This window comes from Notechis scutatus, chromosome 2 (assembly GCF_049901735.1).
Source record: "Notechis scutatus isolate UNSWTSFEM ecotype Mainland chromosome 2, rNotScu1.2, whole genome shotgun sequence".
NCBI lineage: Eukaryota > Metazoa > Chordata > Lepidosauria > Squamata > Elapidae > Notechis > Notechis scutatus.
Genome location: NC_142010.1, coordinates 70,190,932 through 70,213,929, shown reverse-complemented (window position 1 = coordinate 70,213,929; position 22,998 = coordinate 70,190,932). Strand labels below are relative to the sequence as shown.

Sequence of the window (22,998 nt, the reverse complement as noted above, 5' to 3'; positions counted from 1 at the left end):
TTAATGTGTGTGTGTGTATACACACACACACACACACACACACACACGAACATGCCATGTGCATTATACAGTTCAGGTGACTGTATAGAACTGTAAAGAATACAATTTGCCTCTCCTTTTTCCAAACATTTTATCTAAGCTTTTGAGAAGGGAGAAGTGAACCTTAAAGCCTGCAGGTGCCTAAATCCGTTCAAAATCTGTTCAAAAACTCATGAAGCTGATAAAAGTTTATTTTTAATGTATAGGTTACTTGTGGGAAGTGTACAGTGTAAAACTAAATTGAGGGCACTCCTTGGTCAGTCTTACAATAGTTACAAGTTAAACATAAGTTTCTTTCCCCAGAGGCTTGAATGGGGCTTGTTTGAAACAATGGTTGTGATAATATTGAAGTATATGGAGAATTCTGGCCAATATGGTTCAGTAATGTGCTGCTAACCATTCCATGTTTCATGCTTCTCTCTACCACTTTTCTGCATTTTCCTGCAGATGGTAAATTGACTGCAAGTCCTTTAATTTAGGATGTATAATTTCAAAATGTGGGCATATTTTTAATTAAAAATGGGAATTTAGAATTATATGTAATATTCTGCAGCATTCATATGCTTATGTTCAATTTTAAAGAAGTCTTTCCTCCAAAAACACATAATTATTGAGCTACATAAAAATTTTTAATTACTGCTTGTGTTGATATGACATTTTACAGTGTGGTTGAATTCCTTGGAAAGTACAAAGCTGTTGAAAGTAGCTGTTGAAACCATTTAAGAACATTGCATTACAGGAATTGAGATAATATTCACATCTAAGATCAAGATGTATTCAATATTGAATACATTGAATATTGTATTCAATATTCAAATATTGACAGAAAGTTACACTAAGTAGTAGACGCATTTCTGTCTCCTTTTCTAGATTTGCAATTGTTAGCATATTCAAGATGGTAAGGGTCAATTTATATGTGACAGCCGTTTGAATGCGATAGTTCTTTTGGTCTTCAGGTCATTGTATGCTTCGTGCTTCTGAAAGCAACATCTTGAAAAGTTGTAGAAAGTCAGCTCAAATTCCTCCTGCACTCTTGACTAGATAAATCCCTGATAAATCCCATTCTGTTCATCACCAGTTAAGACAAATTACAATCTTTTGGTTGTAAAGTTGAAAAACCTCTGAGGCAGCAGGATATCCCACTGATCATTTTTTGATACTGTACTTTATGGTGTGATGATTTTACATTTGCTAGGTCTAGGTTTGTCATCATTTGAAGACAGATTCTTTTGTAAAAGCTTAGGAGCCTATCCTAGTATATGGTCAAAAAAGTTTGGAGAGGTTTACTTACATTTGAGGGCTCAAAACAAAAGTAATGCTGATGGGGGGGGTGGAATGGTAGAAGAGGACCTTGTGTTTATCTGTTGCAGCAAAAGCAGCTGCCTTGCAGCATTTTAGAGACTAACAAATTTATGACATAAGTTTGGGGTTTGCAATTCTTAAAACAGCTGCAGAACTATTGTTCATGTATTTGGTCATTTATAAAAGTGATGTTAAACTTTTTAAAAAATCATGTTTTTATGAAACCAAAATAAAAATGAGTCTGATAAGGTAATTGGCACTTAGCAATGCTAACATAAGATGGAGGGGAAAAATTGTTTCTCCAAGCAATATGCATTGTTTCATTCTCAGGCATGTTGGTTGATGATTGTGGAGAGGGCATCAGTGGGAATTATGGCTAAGCAGAGCTGTTTGCAGATCTAAACAGCATATGCTGCCATATCCCTCCAGTGCTTAATTTTATCTGCATGGATGATGAAAAGGAGTCAACAAAGCATATACCTGTATTAGTGGAAAAAACCCACCCAATATGGCTATGCAGAGCTAACCAATTCTATAGAGAGCTGGCTGCCCGAAGTTGTTTTTGGAATAGCTATATTTGAAGAAGAGGAAGTGTCTTTGGATTATTAATTTCATTTTGCTTCCCATACCTAGTTGACTGTATGTGAAATTTAGATAATTGGGGGAGGGGGGTAAGGTTGCCCTACCCAGGCATTCCCAAAATATGTACTGTAATTCTTTGTATATAAAAGAACGTAATTACTGTAAAGTAAAGTTTAACTTTACTCTTATCTGTGTGCATTGTCTCATTAAGGCCTGGCAGAGCATTAAAATCTACCTTAATGGAAAGCTACTTTTACAGCACAGGTACTTTCCCCATCCAAACAGTAAATGGGCCCAACAGTGCTTAGCTTTCAAGATAGCACAATGTTGTCTGCCACTCTGACAAAGTGAAGTCATGCTTATTTCTGGTGACTTATTAAAACCATCCAGACTAAATTATTAAAAACTCTTTAAAATGTGCTGCAAAATCAAAATGTGCTTTTTACTGGATCCTTAATATGTGGCATTTTAACTTCTACCTTACTATAGCTAGACATTTAAGTAAGTTTCCCAAGATTGTTTGGTAGCAAAGTATACTTTCCCACATGAAAAGCAAAACTACCATACATCAAAAACAAATGAACAAGTTTTAGTCATTGATAGTCTCAATACTTTTGAGAAGCTGAGGGCTATGGAGTGACTGTCTCCTGTACAGAACATATCAGGCTTGTATGGTAGGCAGTAAGATGAATGGTTTGGGGGCATTTTAACTGTAATTTGCTGTTTTGTGACACAATTTTCTTGCATTCTCTGTAAAAAAAAACATGGAAAGTTTCCTCAGAAAAAATCATGCTTGGGCCACAAAGTAAAATTCAGAGACTGCATTTGTCAGCTCATTTTAAAAGATAGGTAGCAGCTAAAAAACGATGGCTGCTCTGTCCTGCTGCTTCTTGGCAGGCACATCCTTGATCCAGCTGAGCAAGAATACAGGAAAACTCCCATTTGCTTATTCACCATCCCAAATTGATGGAGCCTCTTTCTATCATTGGCCAAAACAATGTGCAGCCTTTTTAGTGCCTTAGTAAAAGGTTCAGTCCTATTTTTAAAAGTCCGAAGATAGAAAAAGCATTTTGCAGTGACAAATTAACATGTAACAAAATAGAAATATATTGTACACCTTGCTACCGCTAGTGTTTATAAAAGAAAACATTTCCACCCATCCCTGTCAGGAAAGAAAAAGCATTTTCATGATTACATCTGTGATCTTCTCACTCTACAGCCTTCTGGCATTCTCTAGCTCCCATATTACACTAGCCTGGAACTGCATTGAAACTCCAGTATCCTTAATATTATCTATGTAGTTCTACTCGGTGTCCAAGATTTAGAAACTAAGTCCTTTCATAGTAATGGGCCATATTCTGTATGCATTCTTATATTAAATTACTTTGGCCAACTGTGATTAAGCTATCTCAATAGAGACCCCTATTTGAAAGAAGGGTTGTTTCTGTTGCTACATTGACAGCCACTGATTGGCTGGAACCAATGATCATTCCTAGAACCACTTTGAGATGGCTTGCAGGTAACAGTTTCCTCATATGGCCCTGACGAATAGGCCTCATTTAACAACAGTAACTGAGACCATCATTTCCATCACTAAGCAATGCAGCTGTAAAGTGTAAGGTTATGTAACCATGCCACTTTGTGACAGAAATTCCTGCATTTTCAGTTGCCACCATTAAATAATATCACACCATCACTGCAACCTATTCATTTCCCTGTTGACTTTGGTTGGTTATAGGAAACTGACAAAGGAGGTCACAAACGGCCATCTTCTGACCACAGGTATGCTGTGAGTATCAGGAGAGGTACCACTCCTTCAGCTCCATCATAAGTAGGGACACTGAACAAGTGGTTATTAAGTGAGGACCACCTGTGTATGACATGAGGTAAAAGCAGGATACAGATTCTTTTCCAAACTTTCTGCAGTTCTGGATATACAGTAATTGCAGATAAATTCTCATCCCCAGGTGCTTCTCCAAATAATCTAAAGAATTTTAAGCAGAAATAGAAAGCTGACCATATCCGTCAACACACAAGACCACACTGCCTTTTATTTACATGTAGATAACTTATTGGAAGCCATTTAAATAAGCTTAAGAATCAGGCAACATCTTCAAAATAGCAGAAACAACCCTAGTCAGCATAAGGTCTCTTGTGCATAGTGATGAAAAATAAACAATTCTTGACACAGTTCAATAATTTAGTCAATATCTGCTGGGAAGAGAGCACAAGGCAATCAAGTCTTCCACTCAACAAGGCAGCACATTTTGCAGCATATTCATATCCTTGATTTAATTCTCTTCTGTTTCCTTGGATAGTGGCCAACAAATGATGTTTTACATATCCAAAGGGCAAGGCATTCCAACTAGCAAGTAGAAGATGTGAGCAGAGCATGAGTTGCTCTCTGTGGTGGAAAACGTTACTTTTGGCAAAATAAAAGGATTCAGTGATGACAACAGCTGTAAAAGTAGGTGGTAGTGCTCTTTTGATTCAGATCAACTCCTTTTTCCTCTGAAAGTAAAGCACATATAGGTTATACAAGTTGTACAGATTTGAAACAAATTAAGGCTAAGGCTCATTAAAATTTCTGGCAGCCGCAATTCACTTAAATCTGTGTAACACATAAAAGCTGATAACCTTTCCTCTGTGGTCATCATCCCCAATCTTCCGTTACTGATAAGAGCAGGTATTAGGAAAAGATGCTCCTAGATCCTGCTGCCTTCCCTACTTTTCAGGACACATTCACAACTATTCTTCTAAATTCAGTTAATCCAGGTCTGAGTTTCACAGGGAATAATATGCTGGCTATGTCTTAATCCAGGAATACAACAAATGGTTTAGAAGTGGATATAAATGCTCAGAACACACCTGGTTCAGCAACTCACCTGTTAACTCAAATGCAGTAAAATGCACATAATCTTCAGCCACCTTCTGGAAAAGCTCATCTTAAAAAATAAGAGATATTAAAAAGTCACACAGCAATGAAACACTCAAAATACAGCAGACAATGAAAATCCCTTTGATAAACTGCTGAGGCAGCCAAAAATGTAACCCACACTTTACTATCTCCAGGTAAAATAGGGGAACGAACATATGATTCAACATTCTACCTATTCTGGAATTAGGTTGTTCCAAGAATGCCAGATGTCAACCCTGAAGCTGACCTGACCGAAGCCATCTTGACAACTTCAGTGTTGCCACACTGAAGCTGAGGGATAGGGAGGGAGGATTTGAGATAGCTAGGATTTTGTGGCCAAAACAAAATATTTTCTCTTGGGAACCAAGGATATTCTCACAACTGGTCAGAGGAAGGTGGAGTGATGTCTCCCTGGCAACTAGACAGCACCACGATTGGACCATGTGACTGTTTTGAGAAAGTGACAAACTTTTTTTAATTAGGTGAAAACTGTGGGAACCTTTAGAGCCGGTTTTCACCAATTCTGTTCTAATATGATCTGTCCAATAAAGCTATTCTTTGAGGAATCTACCTGCCTTGGGAGTTTTGCTTGATATGGGTCTATTACTTGGAATCCTGACACCAGACGTGTGGTCTAATGCATGTAATGCACACAAACAAGATACATACCTACATTCTGTCCAGTCTTGCTTGAGGTTTCAAACAGCTCAGCTTTGATTTCTGGAATGATGTGTCAGAAGGCAAGGATAAATGTTTTGCTTAGTACTAAAACTCTTCTCAAATGTTAGTAACCGATAATACTGTGTATCAGCTATTCCAACCCTCAACTTCTGGGCTAGATCTAGAGTAGGAGCTCGCTATACAACTTACAGCCATTATGGAATCAAATCATTTTCCCTCCCTTCCCCCCTCCCCTTCAACAAACATGAATATTCCAGCCAATGACATTGCTCCAAAAAGGTGGATGCAAACTATTTTCCCTGAAGGACAACACCTAACTCACATAATTGCAAACCTTAAACTGCTGTTCTAGAAAAGAAGACAGTATAACTGTTTGCCCTCCTCTCAAGACTGAGCAATTGTAAGCAGTGTCACTTTCATGAGGAATTATCACCAATAAATAAACATGGTTTGCCTTTACAAGGACACAGTCAAGGGAACGATTTGAACCTCCTACAAATAGCGCTAGCACTTAAGACTTATATACTGTTTCACAGTGCTTTACAGCCCTCTCTAAGCAGTTTACAGGGTCAGCCTATTGCCCCCAACAATCTGGGTCCTCATTTTACCGACCTTGGAAGTATGGAAGGCTGACTCAACCTTGAGCTGGTGAGACCCGAACTGCCAAACTGCTGGCAGTCAGTGATCAGCAGAAGTAGCCTGCAGTACTGTATTCTAACCACTGCACCACTGAAGCTCTTAATGAAATGACTTACAGGGACAAGGACCCTGATATATGGCAGAATAAGACAAAAACACACCATCTGCATAGTCCTGTACATCGTGGAAGTCAATTTCTCGTCTTCTCTTATCCTCTTCCAGCAAGTCACTTTTGGTGCCACATAAATAGATCCTGCAGTTCTACAGAGAAAGAAAACAAGATAAATTCTTTCAACATATGAGGTGTCCAACTGATGCTTTGCTCCTCATAGGAATCACTATAAAGCATTTGTATTTATACTGTGAAAGCTAGTTAGTCTTTGTTGTTTAGTATTTTGACTAGAAACATCTTAGAAGGTCCCCAAAAGCAGTTTTGAACTTAACAAACACTGGGAGATAAATTAGACAAACATAATGACCAAGGCAAGCTTCCCAAAATATATTTCCAGTGTCTCAATTGCCTACATCAGTGCCTACTATAAGCATCTCCTACGGGGTGGGGGAATTTATTCTCTTTAAAAACTGGTAGCAGTATTTTTATATGCCATCCAATTCCAAAAGAACTCTATGAAGCTTATACTTTAAACAACAGAAAAACAATAAACAGACAATCTGAACCATCCAAATAACCATAATCCACATATTATAAAAAGGTACCACTGATAGGACCCCATAAACATCATCCCATACTTTTTCTTGATGTTGTTCTGGAAAGGCAAAGTACCCCATTTTCTCTGCCTACAAACAGAGATCAACCTACTTCCTCAAAGTTCTGTAGTTCATTCACCCAGAATTTTGCTCTCTGGAAACTGCTTCTGTCAGTAAGATCTGTGGAAAGAGGAAGTGTCAGGACTAGATCCCACCCTTGGAATTAAATAAAGCAGTTCCATTCATCCCTGCATAAGTAAACTACATCAAGAAACTAGAAGATACTATAAGTATCTTCCTCAAAGGCTCTTAATAAAGCCAGTGTTACCCTGACACCATAGTCATTTGGGCTACTTTATGTGCATGTTAAGCAAGGTTATCAGATGCCTGTCATTTTTATTGACCAATCTCCCCAAAGAGACCTGATTCATTAAATCTGAGTACCAAAGTACAATTCCAATTCTCTACACAGTAGTGTGTAAAAATGTGTGGTTCTTTTTGAATTTTCAGTATTTCTGCAAAAATATGTGGTATGTTTTCCACACAAGTCATTACTAGATAGAAAAACCCCATTAAATAAGGTAGAAAATTATATTTATATTTGTTCATTGAGAGAAACTGATTTAAAGGAACATATTTGTATGTGACAAAAAATAAGTCAACCTTTGTTTTCGGTAACTAGTGAACTCCCCTTGAGCAGCAGTAACTGCAACTAAACATTTCCAGTAACTATTGATCAGTCCTGCACATGAGCTAGAGGAATTTTAGTCCATTCCTCCTTACAAAAAAACCTTTCGGAGGTCTTCAGAAAACTCCTTTTGTCAAACCATGACAGACTTCCATATTCGAGTTTTGTGAAGATCACACTTCAGAGTGAATATCCAGAATTCTGTTGTTTAAATAAGGTAGGGCCTTCCACATTCATACCTAATTATCAGCCCATTGATTGAACCAGCTGACTTTTAATTTCTCTGAACTGTAAAACCCTAAAGGTTTACATAGTTTTACAATACAGAAGTAGGTAGCTTTAGATAATTTTCTTTAATAAACCAATGAGCTAGAACAGATAGTCCTCACTTCACAACTGTAATTGGGACCAGCAGCTGTGGTGCTAAGCAATGGAGTCAACTGAAACATGTCAGTTCCGCTGCAGTCATTAAGCAAATCGGCCACAGTCACTGGTGTCTTTTGATCACAAGTTGTGGCTCATACCAGCTTCCCCATTGAGTTGTTAGAAACCAGCAATGAAGCTCACAAATAGGGATCATGTAACCATGGGATTGTGCTGACCCAGGTTGCCGAGGCAGAGGCAGGCTTCCATAGAGTCCTTTATTGCTCTGCTAATTCCACAACAAATGGCACTGCAACAGCTGGTAAACTTCCCTGAAGGTTCCACAAACAAAGCCAATAATCACCAGAGCCAAATTGCAAAGGCAGAGAGGAAGTCCAAACATAAAGTGGAAATCTACAAAGCAAGGTCCCTAAGTAAGTCGTATACAAGATTCCAGGTCCACGGGGCAAGGTCTGCATGCAAGGGTCAAATTCCATAGGCAGAAACATGATACAAGGCAGTTTTTCCAAGGCCAGGGAAATGCATGCCAAAAGCAAAGCAACTGTTCCCGACAAAGATGGCTCCTCCCCAATCCTAGTGTTCCTTGTGAGGAGGGACACGGGGAGACCTTCTTCTGAGCAGCCCCTCAGACCTTTGAGCTTGCCTCTGCTCTACTCTCCCTGCCTTTGGATGGAGTGGGGGAGGCTGCTATTCCTCATCAGAGGGAATCTGCTGCCTCTCAACACCACCACTGCCTGTCTGCAGGTGATCCCCCTGTGTGTCTGTGAGGGCAGGTGGCTCCCTGTCTGGTTGACCATCTCCCCCAATGCCTGAAGGGCCTAGGACATCATCGTCCTCGGCCCCTGACCTCTCCAAATATTCCAGGGGAGTTGTGCCACCCCTGTTGGGACAATCCTAGTTCAAACTCCTCCTCCTCCTCCTCCAAACTGGGATCCAATGGGGCCATGAGAGGGACAATATGATGGTCATAAATACCCACCAGTTGTGAAGTTTCCAAATCTTAATCACACGACTGTGGGGATGCTTCAAAGACACGGCAATGGGCATATGTTTGAAGACCAGTTGCAAATTTACTTTTTCAGTGCCATAAGTCTAATTGCTGAACAACTGAAGACTACCGTATAGCTTATTGAATTGGACTCTCTTTATCTAGTTTTAGGACTTTTGTGGACCATAGAAAACATTTTAGGTCCTACTTATGCAGAAATATTGAGTTTCACAAACCTTTAAGCACTACTGTATATAAAATTGTTTTATTAGAAAAAGAGAATCAGATTTTCCCCACTGATAATTAATATTTCCTGACCAGGACAAGTCTCACAATGCTGTATTAGATTTAAGTATATAACATTTACTGTCAAGCAGCTCAGCTATGATTGCTGGGTGATCAAACAAGAACAGTTTCTACAGTACTGCCCTCAAACACAGCTGTATTATAGATGTAGCTCTTCCTTCCATTCTGGCCTTTGTAGCAACAGATTTTAGCTAGAGCTGATTACAAGATATTTCAGAGTGAAATGACTTTCTTCAAGTGACAACATGGAATGGGGGAGCTAGATGAAAGTAGCAGTTGGTGTCTGAACAGTACAACAAAATTGCCTTTTCCAACTTGGCGCTTTCTAATTGCACTTTCCCACGATTCCAAGCTAAGATGGTCAGCTTGGCTCTAGAAATCTGCCCCAACCAATATGCAAATGAATGCTTACCATAACATACAATGGCAGCTTTCGCTCCACGATAGTATATTCGGCTCATAGCTTCATACCTCTCTGAGCCAGCTGTATCCTAGAGTAAAATAATGGAGAAGAGTCAGATTTTCACTTAGTGGAAAAGTATGGTTCTACTGTACATAGTACTATGCATAATGCAATAATGCAATGCAAACATTGATTAAACTTACTGTCAGTATCGTGAAGTAAAATTAAGAAACTTTCTCTTTATACAAAATATCCTTCATCACCTTGCATAACATAAATTCCATAAGTGCTCTTCTTTTTATTGTTTACTGTGCATAGCCCACATAGCTATTATTTCAACAGTGACTTACCCAGATACCCAAGGTTACTGTGCGGCCTCCCACTGGCATTACTTTAGCCACGAATGCAGCACCTATTGTCTAAAATAACAAAGGTAGGTGTGAATACAGCTATAGTATACCCATCAGTTTTGGAAAGCAGCTATACATGTAATCCTCAAGTTACAACCATAATTGACCTCAGAATTACAGCTGTACTGTGTTGCAATCCTAACTTAAGGCATCATGTGAATGGATCTATTTTTTAATATATTTTTATAGTGGTTGGTAAACACATTGATTTCACCCAATGGACTCCTCCCCCAAACCAGAAGTAACCACCAGAAACAATCAAAAATGTAGTAATTGCAGTCACTTGACTGTGGGACGCTGCAAAGACCCTGTTGCCAAGTGCCCAAAATGCGATCATATTGATAGGTGGTGGGGAGGAGAAGCTACCTCCATATCTTTGAAAACGTGTGGTAAGTAGCTCTGGGGAAGTCCATCTTAACTTCAAACCAGTAATTAAACAACATGAATCAAAGACTTCTTTTTAGAGGCAAATGTATCATATCCAAATGACTGCGATAGAAATGATTTGTAAATAGGAAAAACAACTGTTTTAACATTTTCTCTTCTTAGTGTGCATTACTGAGTGAAACACATGCTGGTAGATAAGACACTATACTGTATATAGTGAGAATCAGTAAACTTCTCAGAAAACATTTGAAAAGTTCTCTTTAAACTGAAAGTAGACTTCTCTGCCTCAGTTAAAATGGCTCCTTTTTGAAATAGTTTCACTTCAGTTTATCAACCACTCCCCATTTCACAATAAGTATTGTAAAAACCTTCTCAGATTCAAATTCTGATGACTAGACCCACAGGGTTGTCATTTAGCTATTTATTCACTCTCTACTTCTGAAATCCAATAGAACTATAATAGTAGTTCTATAATGGAATTGTAACAGGACAATATAAAAAGGTCACCAGGAACAATAACATCCAGGCCCAACCCAGAGCGGGGCTTTCATCTTGTTCCAGTTCCCCTTTCTCAGGACTTTCTTTAATAGGATTTTTTAATAGCACTCCTTAACGCTCAGCAAGATAGGGGCTAGGTCTGATCTTAAGAAATAAACAATTTCAATTAAGTGACTGCAGCAAGGAAACTCAACTCTGTAAATAAAAAAAGGAGCTCTTGGCAGCATTTAGCACAATGATTTGCTGTTGTTTTTCTCCTGGATATTTGGGGACTATCCAATCTAGTCAATGGCCCTGGGATTCCCAAGCAATTTCTTACCTGAATGTCAGTCAAGACCAACTCTGCTCAGCTGAAAAGATCAGCTAATATTGATTAGATGTTTATAACATTAAAATAAAATCAAGCCTGAGAATCCAAACTTAGTGAAATTTGGGGGAAGAAATAACTGGAACTGCAAACGACTCAGTCCAATTGAGCGGAAAAACTTTCAGTACAAAAAAGACAAAACTCACATTTTGATAAGGTCCTACCAGGAAGCGGTTGTGAACATATCGCTCCACCAAGCTGGTCTTGCCTACGTACTCTTTGCCCAGCATCACAACTTTGGCATCCACACGCTGCCCGCTCATTCTCCTGCCCTCGCAGTGTTGCCCTCCAGAGGGATCCCAAGCTCCCCCAACTCAGTCAGGCGGAGCAGCCAAACAGGAGCAGCTCAGTTAGGCAAGTTCACCTGAAGCAAAGAGAGGAGGAAGTGCAGTGATTCATCACAACAGAAGAAGGTATTTGTCCAAAAGCTAGGGCATCCTCCTCTTCTCCTGCACCAAGAGTGATTGGCGGCTTGGATTAAGAGACCCAGCATCCCTTTTCTCACGAGCAGCACGCCAAATACTCCTACTGTACCTGTGAGAAGACAAAGTCACCAGACCAGAAGCACAAGCTTTTTATCCTTTCGAGTTCAGAGACTTCGCCTAATATCTGATAACATCAGGATCGGGACAGCGCTGGAAGGGACCCTTGGAGGTCTTCTAGTCCAACCCATACACCATTCCGGACAAATGTGTGTCCGGTCTCTTCTTAAGAAAAGCCTCCAGTGATGAAGCACCCACAACGTCTGAAGGCCAGCTTATTCCACGGGTTAGCAGCTCGAGAGGCAGGAATCGACCTCGGGAAAACCCCGGCGCGAGAAGGAAGAGCTTTCTTGGATCCGAGGAATGGTCGCCCGACGCTTTTACGCATTTACACGTCGGAGGGCTCCGGGTCCACTTGTCCCAAGGACCAAACACGGGCAGCAGCGCTGAACGAGGCCCGGCAGGTACTGAGGGAGACGTTACACGATACTCACCCCGGCCTCATGTCGCTGGCACCAGCCGGCCACCCGTACTGGAGACGAGGCGAAGAAAAGCAGCGGCCTCCTCCGGGGCCGTCTCGGCCGACCAGTTTCCCAGGACATCCCCGGGTAAAGGGGCGGGGCTTCCCGCCGGGAGCGGAAGCGCGCTCCGAGGGGGCGGGGCCTGGCCAGAAAGCAAGAGGGGAGGAGGAGGAGGACGCAGCGGCGGAGGAAGCGCTGCCGTCGCCCCGCGGAAGTCGTTACGGCTCTCCTGTTTCTGCATGGCGGCTGCGGTGTGCCTGCAGCTGCTGCTCCCGCCGCCATCTTTAGCGTTGCCCGCCTTGCGGGGACGGGACGGCGGGAGAGCGTGAGCCCGGGCCGGAGCAAGCCTCCCCCGCTCTCCGCCGGCGGCTCCTTGCTCCTCCCCGTCCGTCTCCCGCAGGATCGGTGACCGCGGAGCCGATGGGGAAGTACTTCCTGACCCTGAGCGTCCTGAAAGGGCCTTGGGACCAAGTCTTCACCGCCTTTTGGCAGCGCTACCCGAACCCTTACAGGTCAGGGGGAGCGCGCGGGGATGGGACTCTGCTCCGCCTCGCCGTCGGCTTTAGCCCCGCGGGCTGCCGGGCGGGACTTGGCGCTAAGCCGCCCTCGTCTCCTGACGGGGGTCTCAGAGAGGTTATTTTGGGAAGTGGGGAGCGGGGAGAGAGGGACTCTAGTTACACGGAGCGTGCTCTTCTTTCGGGGCAGGACGCAAAAGGGCTGCCGGTTGGAAACCTCGCCTCATTCATCCGGCTTGCTCTTGCAAAACCGCAGCTTGTTTTGCGATTACTCAGGAGTCCCGGGCTGCAGCGAGCTATGCCGATCCCAGTGTCCGAACGAAGTTCGGCATCAATAACTTCCCGAGTAAGTACGGGTGTAGGAGCTCCGGCTGCAGGCTCGATCTGGGGTGGAAAGCTCTGCTCTGACCCGGGATTCCGCCCCAAGGGTAAACCTGAAGCCAAGGGCAGCTGGTGTAAGTCGAAAGGGAGAAAACGGAACGATTGTAAATCTCAACCCTCCTTTTTCCCCCCCCTTAATGGCGAAGGCCTCTGGGAGATCTCAGCCACTAGAGGGAGGAAGGGAGCGAGCGAGCGGTGCTGAGCTAGTTTGTGCCTGCTTCGAGCGTTACCTTACAGTGGATTAAAAAGAGCTTTACTACTGTGACCGGAAGCTGAAATAATAGGAAGATGGGGTGTTTTTCTTAGCTGCTGCGTTTAGAAATCCAAGGATTCCCGTGGGAAAAGAATGATCAATAATAATGGCTTGACTCTGTTTAACTGGTGCTAGAAGAAACCGTTGTCAGAATGAGCCCCTCTTTTTAGTGTAGTGTAGAATACTCCTGAGGTAAGTTTACTTAGCAACTACTTATCTTCTCAAGCCAGTAGGCAAAGCCTCTTATCCTGGTCTCATTAACTATAAGGTTAATCTTGGTCATTGTATTGTCCATTAACTTACTTTCCCCACTTTAACATCTATATTTGGCTGAAATAATTAAAAGGTGATGACCTAATTAAACATGAGACCACTTCTCTTGCCCATAGGAATCTTAAATAACAAAATAAATGCATGCTATTAGAACTGCAATTCTGTCAAAAGTAAACCTGAAAGAGATGCTTTTCCATTTCTCTCTCCTTCCCAATCAGGACAGGTGTACTTTCGCAATAGATTCTAGATGTGGAAATAAGGTAGAATAATAAGACAGAAATAGTATTAGTTGACTCCACTGAATTGTGTGACTAGATAAGTAGGGAGTGTTATGGGGCAATTTAATTATAGTTGCACACCATAGGGTGGTATCTTAAATCCTTGTCTTTTTTTACCCAGCAAGCATGTCCTAACGGAAGATATCTTGCACCGAGAGGTGACTGATGACCAGAAACTGCTTTCCAGGAGGCTCCTAACCAAAACCAACCGGATGCCCCGCTGGGCAGAGCACTTCTTTCCACCTAATGTCGGCCGCCATGTCTATATCCTAGAAGACTCCATTGTGGACCTACAGAATCGAACTATGACCACATTCACCTGGAACATTAATCATGCACGTCTTATGGTAACAGAAAAAGGTTTTACATTTACTTGCAGCCACTACGGCAACATAAAATGACTCAGGCAGCTTGAGGAGGTGGTTGTTATTTTGGAATGCTGTCTCCCTTGCAGGTAGTGGAGGAGCGATGTGTTTACAGAGAGAACCCAGAAAACAATAGCTGGACAGAAGTCAAGCGGGAAGCCTGGGTCTCCTCCCGTCTCTTTGGCGTCTCCCGTGCTATCCAGGTAAGGGAGCTACAGATCTGTGTATGCATGACAGAAGAGACTGCCTGTAATAAACAATCTGAGACTACTGGTATCTAGCTGAAAAACTAGGTTGATTGCTCAACATTTAATAATAGAGAAGAGGCTATTTTTATCTCTTTGCTTCTTGATCAACTGGCTGTTCTCTTGTTTTAGGAATTTGGCTTGGCTAGATTCAAGAGCAATGTGACCAAGACTACTAAAGGTTTTGAATATGTGCTGGCCAAAATGCAAGGTGGGTACATCTGTAATAGCAACTAAAAAAATTCAGTATATAAAATGTAGACTAAAAAAAAACGTAATTGCTTTCTTGGACTTGTTCTAAGTACCACAGGTAGTCAACTTAAAACCACAATTGAGCCCAGAATTTCTGTTGCTAAGCGAGACAGTTATTTCCCATTTAACAACCTTACTTTGCCACAGTTGTTAAGTGAATCATTGCAGTTATTAAGTTATTAACACAGTTGTTAAATGAATCTGGTTTCCCTATTGACTTTGCTTGTCAAAAGGTCACAGAAAATGATTACGTGAACCCAGGATATAGCAACTGTCATAAATATGAGCTAGTTGCCAAGTATTTGATTACGTGACCATGGGGATGCTACAAGATCATAAAGTGAAAAACTATTATAAGTCACTTTTTTTCAGTGTCATTGCAACTTTGGTCACTAAACAAATGATTTAAGTTGAGGACTACCTGTATTTAAAATGTAAAATCATTCCTCATAGGTAATGACTATTAAAAATGTTATACAATATTTTCCAAAATAGGAACAAATTAGAGTTTTACAGAAAAACTAGATACAGTGGATATATTTACTTATTCCTGGACTTTTGGCTTATTGATTTTACAGGTGAAGCACCCTCTAAAACACTAGTGGAAACTGCCAAGGAGACTGCCTTGGCGGTTACTGAGAAGGCAAAGGACTTAGCTGGCAAGGCAGCTACTACAAAAAAGCAACAGTACACGTGAGAAAACAGTTTTTTCCACTGAAGGAACTAGAATGCCACTGGTACAGAGTGGCACAATAATACTGGAAGGTTCACTTTAACTTAAGCTTCCCTTCCTTTGGAAGTTGACCAGAATGTCTGTAGATTTTATGTTTTTTTAATTGAGACTGTACAAATCTGACAATCATCTTCTTTCTTAAAGGTGTTAATTATCATTAAAAGAATACAATTTATTTCAGTATCAGTATCTATTTTTCATCAATGATTTAATTATTTCTATTTACACTTGCCTCTCATGCAACTCAAAAGCAAGCCTTTGTATGAGACTTCAGAGAATTGGTAACTATTGGTGAATAAATGCTACAAATTACTTAGGTTAGGTTACAATTAAAAATACTTATCAAAAACCCACTGAGCATATCTTAAGGTGTTCACTTAAGTCAAAAGATCAAAAAACTTAGATTTTGCAATGGAAAAAGGACTCTTGAAGCAAAATTTTACTATTTGTCCATTCAACAGCAAGACCCATTTCATATAAAAAAAACCCTGAGCATAGCATTTACTTGTGATATGGATTTTTAAAAATCCTCCCTGTGGTTAAGAGCTAAGTGTATCTTTTAAAATGCTTAGAGGTCCTCATCAGCCCAAGTCTGCAGAATGAACTTGCCTGATCCACAAACCTAAACCAGGGCGGGGTGTAAGATGCAGCTATCCAACCAAGTACATATCAATTGTTAAGAAACCTCGCTCTTCTTTCTCCTGCCACCATGTGTTACATGTAAAGTTAGCCAGCTTCAGTATGTAGCTCTCTTAACTGCCCTAGTTGGTTTTGTGAAGAAGGTAGACATGCAAGACTTGGTTTGATGAGGTGCATAGTCTTTTTTGTAAGAAAGGGGGGGGGTCCTCTTTACTTACAGAAAACAGTCTTATAGACCATGTATCAGTTACCCTGCCACGAAGTAATTTCTGAAAAGTTTGAAGCTTGTCTAGATGAATGCTGTCCTAACTGAGCTTCTGTCCATAACCAGAAGTTGCTGACATTGGAGTAGCTGTGCTCCTGCTGAGTACTGAAGGCAGCCATGGCATCTCCAATGCTAGCACATGCCAGGCCTTCTATGTCCACTTCATCTTCTGCAACAGAACAAAAAAAAACCCTTAGCATTATGCTTTATTCAAATGGAATGCAGTATCTCATACAAGCTTCCCTTTCAACATAGGCATAGGCAGCTTTCCCTCTGCCTGTCCGGTTCAGCCCAGCAGGTGGATATATTCTGGGTCCTGTCAATTAAAGTCATCTTGCAGGACCCAGGAAGCCTACATACTCTGTTGCAATTCTTGCCTTCTGGAAAGATCTCCCCTGCTCAGAGATTTCATAAGCCTCCATCCTTGTGGGAAGCCTTTCCTTTTTGTTTTAATAAGTTGCTTTTTAGTTGTAGGCTGCCCAGAATTGCTTGGGAGCTATGTGGCCTATAAAATGAAAACAAACAGATCTGGCTCAGTGATCCTCACCCTAAGTAATCTCCAAATTTACCCTGCCTTTTATAATTAACACTGTAGCAAGCAACTTTCGCTTATTAGACCCTGCGTTGTTTTGCTGCTTAACTTGTTGGCATCATGAAGATGTAGCACTAGAATGACTAGGCATTGCCCACCTGAGTCAGAATGCTCAGAGGAGAACCGAGGAGAATCCAGGCTATCTGCTTCTGCCTGTTCCGTATTCAGATGGGCTTGCAATTCTTCTAAGCACTGGTGCAAATTCTGCCGCTCACAACGTAGCCTCTCTTTCACTTGTTGGGCTTTCTGTTCCTGGTGTTCTAGCTTCTGGGAGTGAAAGGAGGATCGAAAATAATAGTTGAGATGCTTTTATTTCATATCTCCTAGAAAAACCACACTGGTTACCGTTGGAAATAAAAAATAATACAGCCACTTTCTCAAATTCAGCTGGAAGCATTTGCTAAGTAGTCCATCCTAAACACAAAACTGAATAAATTATAAGTTATTCTTGGCTGGATTTAGATTTCTCCCTTTGTTTTCTTTGGTTCTTAAACTTACTTGAAGGCTGGCAGGGGTTTTTCTTTTTTAATACAAATTTTATTAAAAGTTTAAAAAAGAACATAAAAACTAATACAGAATAAAGGAGACAAAAGAAAAAGGGTGCAGAAAAAAAGCTGATTTTCTTCGTAGCAGATATGTAATGATACATATTTACCTTATTCTATGATTACAAAAACTCGCTTTTTTCTATTCAATTTTTTTTTCAATTCATCAAAACCACGTGATAGGTATAATTTTTTCTACTTCATGGAAAAAGTCTACAAGGGGTTTCCAGTCGGCCATAAATGTACATATTATTTGTAATCAAAGAAGTCAATTTAGCCATCTCTGCAAGTTCCGTCATCTTCACCAACCATTCCTCTATTGTGGGTAGTGTCAAATTTTTCCTCTTGAATTTGTTTGAATACGCTGCAAATGTCATACATAAAAGCACAAGTTCTATGGTTTTTTCTTGCTATCCATTAATTCCAAATTGGGAAGTTGTGGTTTCAATTGTACATTAGTCTTTAAAATCTTCTGAATTAATGTATTTATTTGTACCCAATTTTGGGGGATTATTTTTACATGTCCACTATATATGATAAAATGACCCTTCATATTGTTCACATTTCCAACAGAGATGCATTTCCTTTATGCATTCTAGACAATTTCTCTGATGACAAATTGGTTTTTCCTTTATTCATTTCCATTTATTGACTTGATCATGCTTAAACCATTTTTTCTATGTTCAGTTTGAAAAGCTGTAGGTTATCTCTAATAAAATATTAAAACTAGAAATCTCAGTATCATTTGCTAATTACCAACAACTAAACCTATCAAGAAAGGCAGTCTTTAACTATTCCCAATATTACTACAGCTTCCTGGAAGAAGCGTGATACATTACTTACTTTAATGTGCAATCTGGCACGATGCAGGAGACTAAGCATTGTGTAACGAGAATGCTCTGTATTTGTGGAGATTTGCTGCTTCAACTGATCTAAACAATGCCGTAGCTGGGCCCTTCTGTTGGGAAGAAGCGCAGACTGGACAATCACATTTTAGGTAATTCCAGAACAAGGCAGAACCACATTTTCCAAGGTGTAAAATGGTCAATATATGGCTGATTTCAATAATTCCTTAATTCAGGGATTGCTGTATTGAGTCACTGCTTTCTGGGTGAATCAATTCAGAGGAGATAAGGTTTTTTAAATTAATTGGACCTGAAAGTGATGTCATTGTCAAGACTCATTCATTCTTTGCATGTGCAAGCCCACGGCAGGCTTGCTCAGACATGTAGGATACTAAACCAATGAGTTTAGCCATCTGCTAATCACAGTAATTTCATTGGATGGATAGGTTACCTATACTGTATTATTTATCATTTTATAGCACTGCAGTACTGAAAATCTAAGAATTGCTGTTTTACTAGGCATAATACTGTATACCATGGAATCTAAATCTTTTATGCTCCCTTGCTAATAAGAATATAAGTAACTCTGATCATTGAGATGTTGTGTATGAAAGAGGCAAGCAAAGAGTTAATGGTCTTGGACTGCATTTCAACTTGAAAATACATACATAGGAAATACTATTTACCATCAGCTGTATTCCCAGTTCAGTTTCATTGACCTGAAATGAGAACAGCCAGTAATAACAGAAATGGCTGTCTGCACTTGAAGAAGCCTGAAATGTTTGGATACTTAAAATATTTAGGAAAAATAAATCAATGGGAACAGAATTACAAAGAGCATGAATTCATTGCATTAAATTTATAAAATATTCTTACCAGGGCAAGATAAAGACAAAGATACATTTTCTCAAAACTTAAGTTCAGCCAGTGCTAACTATTCATATGTACATTTAAACTGTTTACCAAGTTAACCATTTTCTAGTGAACTTCTTGCTGGTGCTTATTTTGTTATGCAAATTCAGCCTGTTTGATTTATTGTATGATATATTGTGTAAGCTAGAAAATGGTTAACTTGGTAAACAGTTTAAATGTACATGTGAATAGTATGAAATATTGAGAAATAGGTGAGTGAAGTCCTTGCACATAAATGGAAGAAAGAACCCAGAAAGATAATTTCCCTTCAGAAATGATGGTTCAGAAAAAGAAAAACATATTTTAAATTATGACCCTGGAGTCTAAACTAACCCTCAAAATTAATGGAGGAATTGGGGCTCCTAGTTATTAATATAGCTAGGATCAGGCAGAAATGAGTCCATCCTTCTTTCCTAGCCAATAAAATGTGGGACAGAGGAGCCTAAAAAACAACAAAAACAATTAGAACAATATTCCTCCTTAAGTGTACCTGTGTTTCTCCAACTCATTGTGTACAGACCTAAAAGAAACACAAAACAAAAATGATGAGCTATATTTAAAATTCCAACAATAGTTTTTTTCTTTTTTCACACACACACACACACACACATTTGTTTACAAATATAAATATCAAACACAGTGCAACTGTTCTGGCACTACTCTGCCACATCTACAAAGATATTACTAAATCATTAACATTCATATTATTGGTACAATATTATTAACATTCATATTATTGGTACAACACCCAGCCTCCACTTCCTTTTGACTATATTTTGTTCTTTCAATTAGTAAGCTTGGTTATTACACCCCTGTGTGAATAGTAGTTTTCCTCTATAAGAGTGCTCTTCCAAGTACTTTTTCTCCTTATAGTGAGAGAAATGAAACTAAAACTAGATGTAAAAACGCAAAAAACTGGTTTAGGATTAATGACTCTCAAATTCTGGTATCATGACCCCTTTACATTGTTAAAAATGACTGAGGACCCCAAAGAGCTTTGGTTTCTGTGGGTAATGTAATATAATATTTATTAGAAATTAAAACTCAGAAATTTTAAAGTATTTTGACTTCACAGTCCGTCCCCCCCTCCACAAAAGGGTCCCCAGCGTAACCGTGTTCGGCTTCGTGTGTGTGTGTGTGTGTATGTATATGTATGTATGTGTATGTATATGTATGTATGTATGTATGTATGTATGTATGTATGGTATTCAGCTTTGTTCAGGTATTTTCCCAGTCATTATAGTTGTGCTTTTAAAGTTGTAGCAACGTTTAGGCAGAATCTCATCTGCCACCATCAGGCTTCTGCATTGTGTTCGTCTGTGAGTCAGACTTTCACAGCCGCTTCAGTTTTAAATTTGGGGCAGCCTACCCCAAATTTAAAAATTTACCCCAATACAGAAGCCTGATGATGGCAGATGAGATTCTGCCGAAACGTTGCTACAACTTTAAAAGCACAACTACAATGACGTGGGAAAATACCTGAGCAAAGCTGAATACCATACATAAAGATGTATAAATATGCTTAAATATGTTCCAATCTGCCCCCGCTTTCCCACTCGCTCCTTTCCTCCCGAGGAGACCCAGTTCAGCCACCCTCCAATTCAAAGCCATTAGACGCGCCTTCCCTTCTACCGCCCTTAGTAGCGAATAAGGAATACCTCTCTCTCAACACCTGAATGTTGCTACTCGTGAGTTCCATGACAACGGGGGAGCCGCGGAAGCAAGGACTTTGCAGCCCTGGATCAACGCAAGTGGCCCACCGCCTTTAGCAACCAGTCCCGGCCGTATCCCGCCCCTTCGAACTCTCCGGGGTTCTGGTTCCACCCCTCCTCATCCACGCAGCAGCTCTTCCTTCGGGGACCTCCTTCGGGGAGCGCAAGCCTAAAGGGATGAAGCCAAGAGGGCTTCCCCCCGTCTTTCGAACCACTTAGCCCTCACCGCCCCCCGGCCCCCCTCTTCCATTTTTAGGCTCGGGGCGTCCTCGCTGCCTTGTTTTGAATCTTAACCGGTGCTGGGCGGGGCTAGGGAAAGCAGCGCTGTCATTGGTTGGAAGACGCAACCAGACGTTTATCCATCGCTGCCCTTTCGAAACAAATTCGGGCGGGTAACGATGATGTCTTATATTTGAACGGAGGGCGGGGCCTGCACTCCTGCTTATTGTTTGGAGGAAATAGAACGAGACACGTTTTGAGGCTGCTTGGGCACAGCTCGGTTTAGAGGCTTTCGCTTTCGTAGATTACAGACTTTTATGTGTGCACATATTAGTAAGTGAATAAAAAAGCGTGGTAAAATATCCCTTGATCGGTTAATGAATAGAAATAGGGATAGAATTAGAAATAGAATAGAACAGAATAGATCTGGGAGGGACCTTGAGGTCTTCTAGTCCAGCCCCTTGCTCAAACAGGAGAACCTATACCTTTTTTATTTGTTTCTTTGTCAAGCATCCATGAGAAAACAAGTATAAGTATGAACCTAACATCAACATAAGTATAAACAGGTGTAAGTTTATACATAATAAATGAATATGGATAAATGGGAACAGTAGGACAGGGACCGTAGGTATGCTGGTGCACTTATGCACACCCCCTCTTAGGAATGGAGTGAGGTCCATGGTAGACAGTTTAAGATTAAAGTTCAGAGGGGTTTGAGGATATAACAACAGTCAGGTAGTGAGTTCCAGGCATTGACCACTCTTGCTGAAGTTGTATTTTCTGCAATCAAGTTTGAAGCGGTTTACTTTGAGTTTGCCTGCGTATTATTGTGGTTGAAGCTGAAGTAGTCGTTGGCAGGTAGAATGTTGTAGCAGGCAATTTTGTGTACTAAGCTTAGATCAGACCGTAGGTGGTGTAGTTCTAGGTTGTCCAAATCCAAAATGTCAAGCCTGGTAGCATAAGGTATTCTATTGCGAGCAGAGGAGTGGAGTCCTCTTCTTGTGAAATACTCTGGGCTTGCTCAATTGTATCAATGTCTGTTATACAGTGTGGATTCCAGGCAGATGAGCTGTATTCAAGAATTGGTCTGGCAAAGGTTTTGTTTGCTCTGGTTTGCAGTACAGTGTTACCAGAAAAATAGTTTCCCAAAATTAGGTTAACAACTCTTAATGCTTTTTTGGCAATGCTGTTACAGTGAGCTCTGGGGCTTAGATCTTGAAATGAGTACTCCTAGGTCCTTTTTCCCCCCCTGACCATCAGCTGTTCTGCTGTGCCGGGAGATTTAGATTAGCTAGAAAGCAGGAAATGGTTAAAAGCAGAGCCAAAACCTTCCTTAGGACTGAAGCAGACTCAGCTAGCCGATGACAGAAACACAGATCTCTAAGTGAATCTGTGTTTCTGTGAGCAACTCAATCTGCCTGCCTGCTTTGCCTGCTTTTGGGTAAAAGTTCTTTTTTAATAAAAAAATTCAATATTTATATAAATATTTATAATATTTACATATAAGCCATGCCCAGCTGGTCACATGACCACCAAACCACACCCACAAATTAGGCCATGCCACAGAACCAGTTAGTGGTCCCTGGGATTTAAAATTATGAGTTTGGTGGTCCCTGAGGTCCAAAAGGTTGGAGACCCCTGTCCTAGCCCATGGGCCATATGCAGCACTGGA

The 22,998-nt window shown here is 40.6% G+C and overlaps 3 protein-coding genes across 5 annotated transcripts; 1 reads left to right on the top strand and 2 right to left on the bottom strand.

Annotated features, from left to right (window-relative positions):
• Positions 1-3,948: 3,948 nt before the first annotated feature.
• On the bottom strand, positions 3,949-12,423 carry RAB24 (RAB24, member RAS oncogene family). Of its 2 annotated transcripts, none has more exons than XM_026673400.2 (9): positions 12,276-12,423; positions 11,446-11,663; positions 9,988-10,056; positions 9,647-9,725; positions 6,981-7,048; positions 6,322-6,421; positions 5,510-5,560; positions 4,809-4,868; positions 3,949-4,434 (listed from the first exon to the last, which is right to left on the bottom strand). In XM_026673400.2, the coding sequence occupies exons 2-9, from the start codon at positions 11,560-11,562 to the stop codon at positions 4,367-4,369; spliced, it is 612 nt and encodes a 203-aa protein (XP_026529185.1). In that variant the 5' UTR covers positions 11,563-11,663; positions 12,276-12,423; the 3' UTR covers positions 3,949-4,366. The 2 variants fall into 2 exon arrangements, with proteins under 2 accessions (XP_026529185.1, XP_087811206.1); XM_087955080.1 differs by having other exon boundaries at positions 11,834-12,411.
• Positions 12,424-12,679: 256 nt separating this feature from the next.
• PRELID1 (PRELI domain containing 1) lies at positions 12,680-15,772 on the top strand. The gene is made up of 5 exons (XM_026673399.2): positions 12,680-12,814; positions 14,124-14,349; positions 14,457-14,570; positions 14,745-14,823; positions 15,443-15,772. The coding sequence occupies exons 1-5, from the start codon at positions 12,723-12,725 to the stop codon at positions 15,559-15,561; spliced, it is 630 nt and encodes a 209-aa protein (XP_026529184.1). The 5' UTR covers positions 12,680-12,722; the 3' UTR covers positions 15,562-15,772.
• An 18-nt stretch (positions 15,773-15,790) lies between these two features.
• On the bottom strand, positions 15,791-21,408 carry MXD3 (MAX dimerization protein 3). 2 transcript variants are annotated; one of them, XM_026673401.2, is made up of 5 exons: positions 21,054-21,408; positions 19,886-19,915; positions 18,482-18,596; positions 17,192-17,360; positions 15,791-16,670 (listed from the first exon to the last, which is right to left on the bottom strand). In XM_026673401.2, the coding sequence occupies exons 1-5, from the start codon at positions 21,092-21,094 to the stop codon at positions 16,480-16,482; spliced, it is 546 nt and encodes a 181-aa protein (XP_026529186.2). In that variant the 5' UTR covers positions 21,095-21,408; the 3' UTR covers positions 15,791-16,479. The 2 variants fall into 2 exon arrangements, 1 of the variants encoding a protein (XP_026529186.2); XR_015747567.1 differs by lacking the exons at positions 15,791-16,670; positions 18,482-18,596 and having other exon boundaries at positions 17,240-17,360; positions 21,054-21,161.
• Between the last annotated feature and the right edge of the window lie 1,590 nt (positions 21,409-22,998).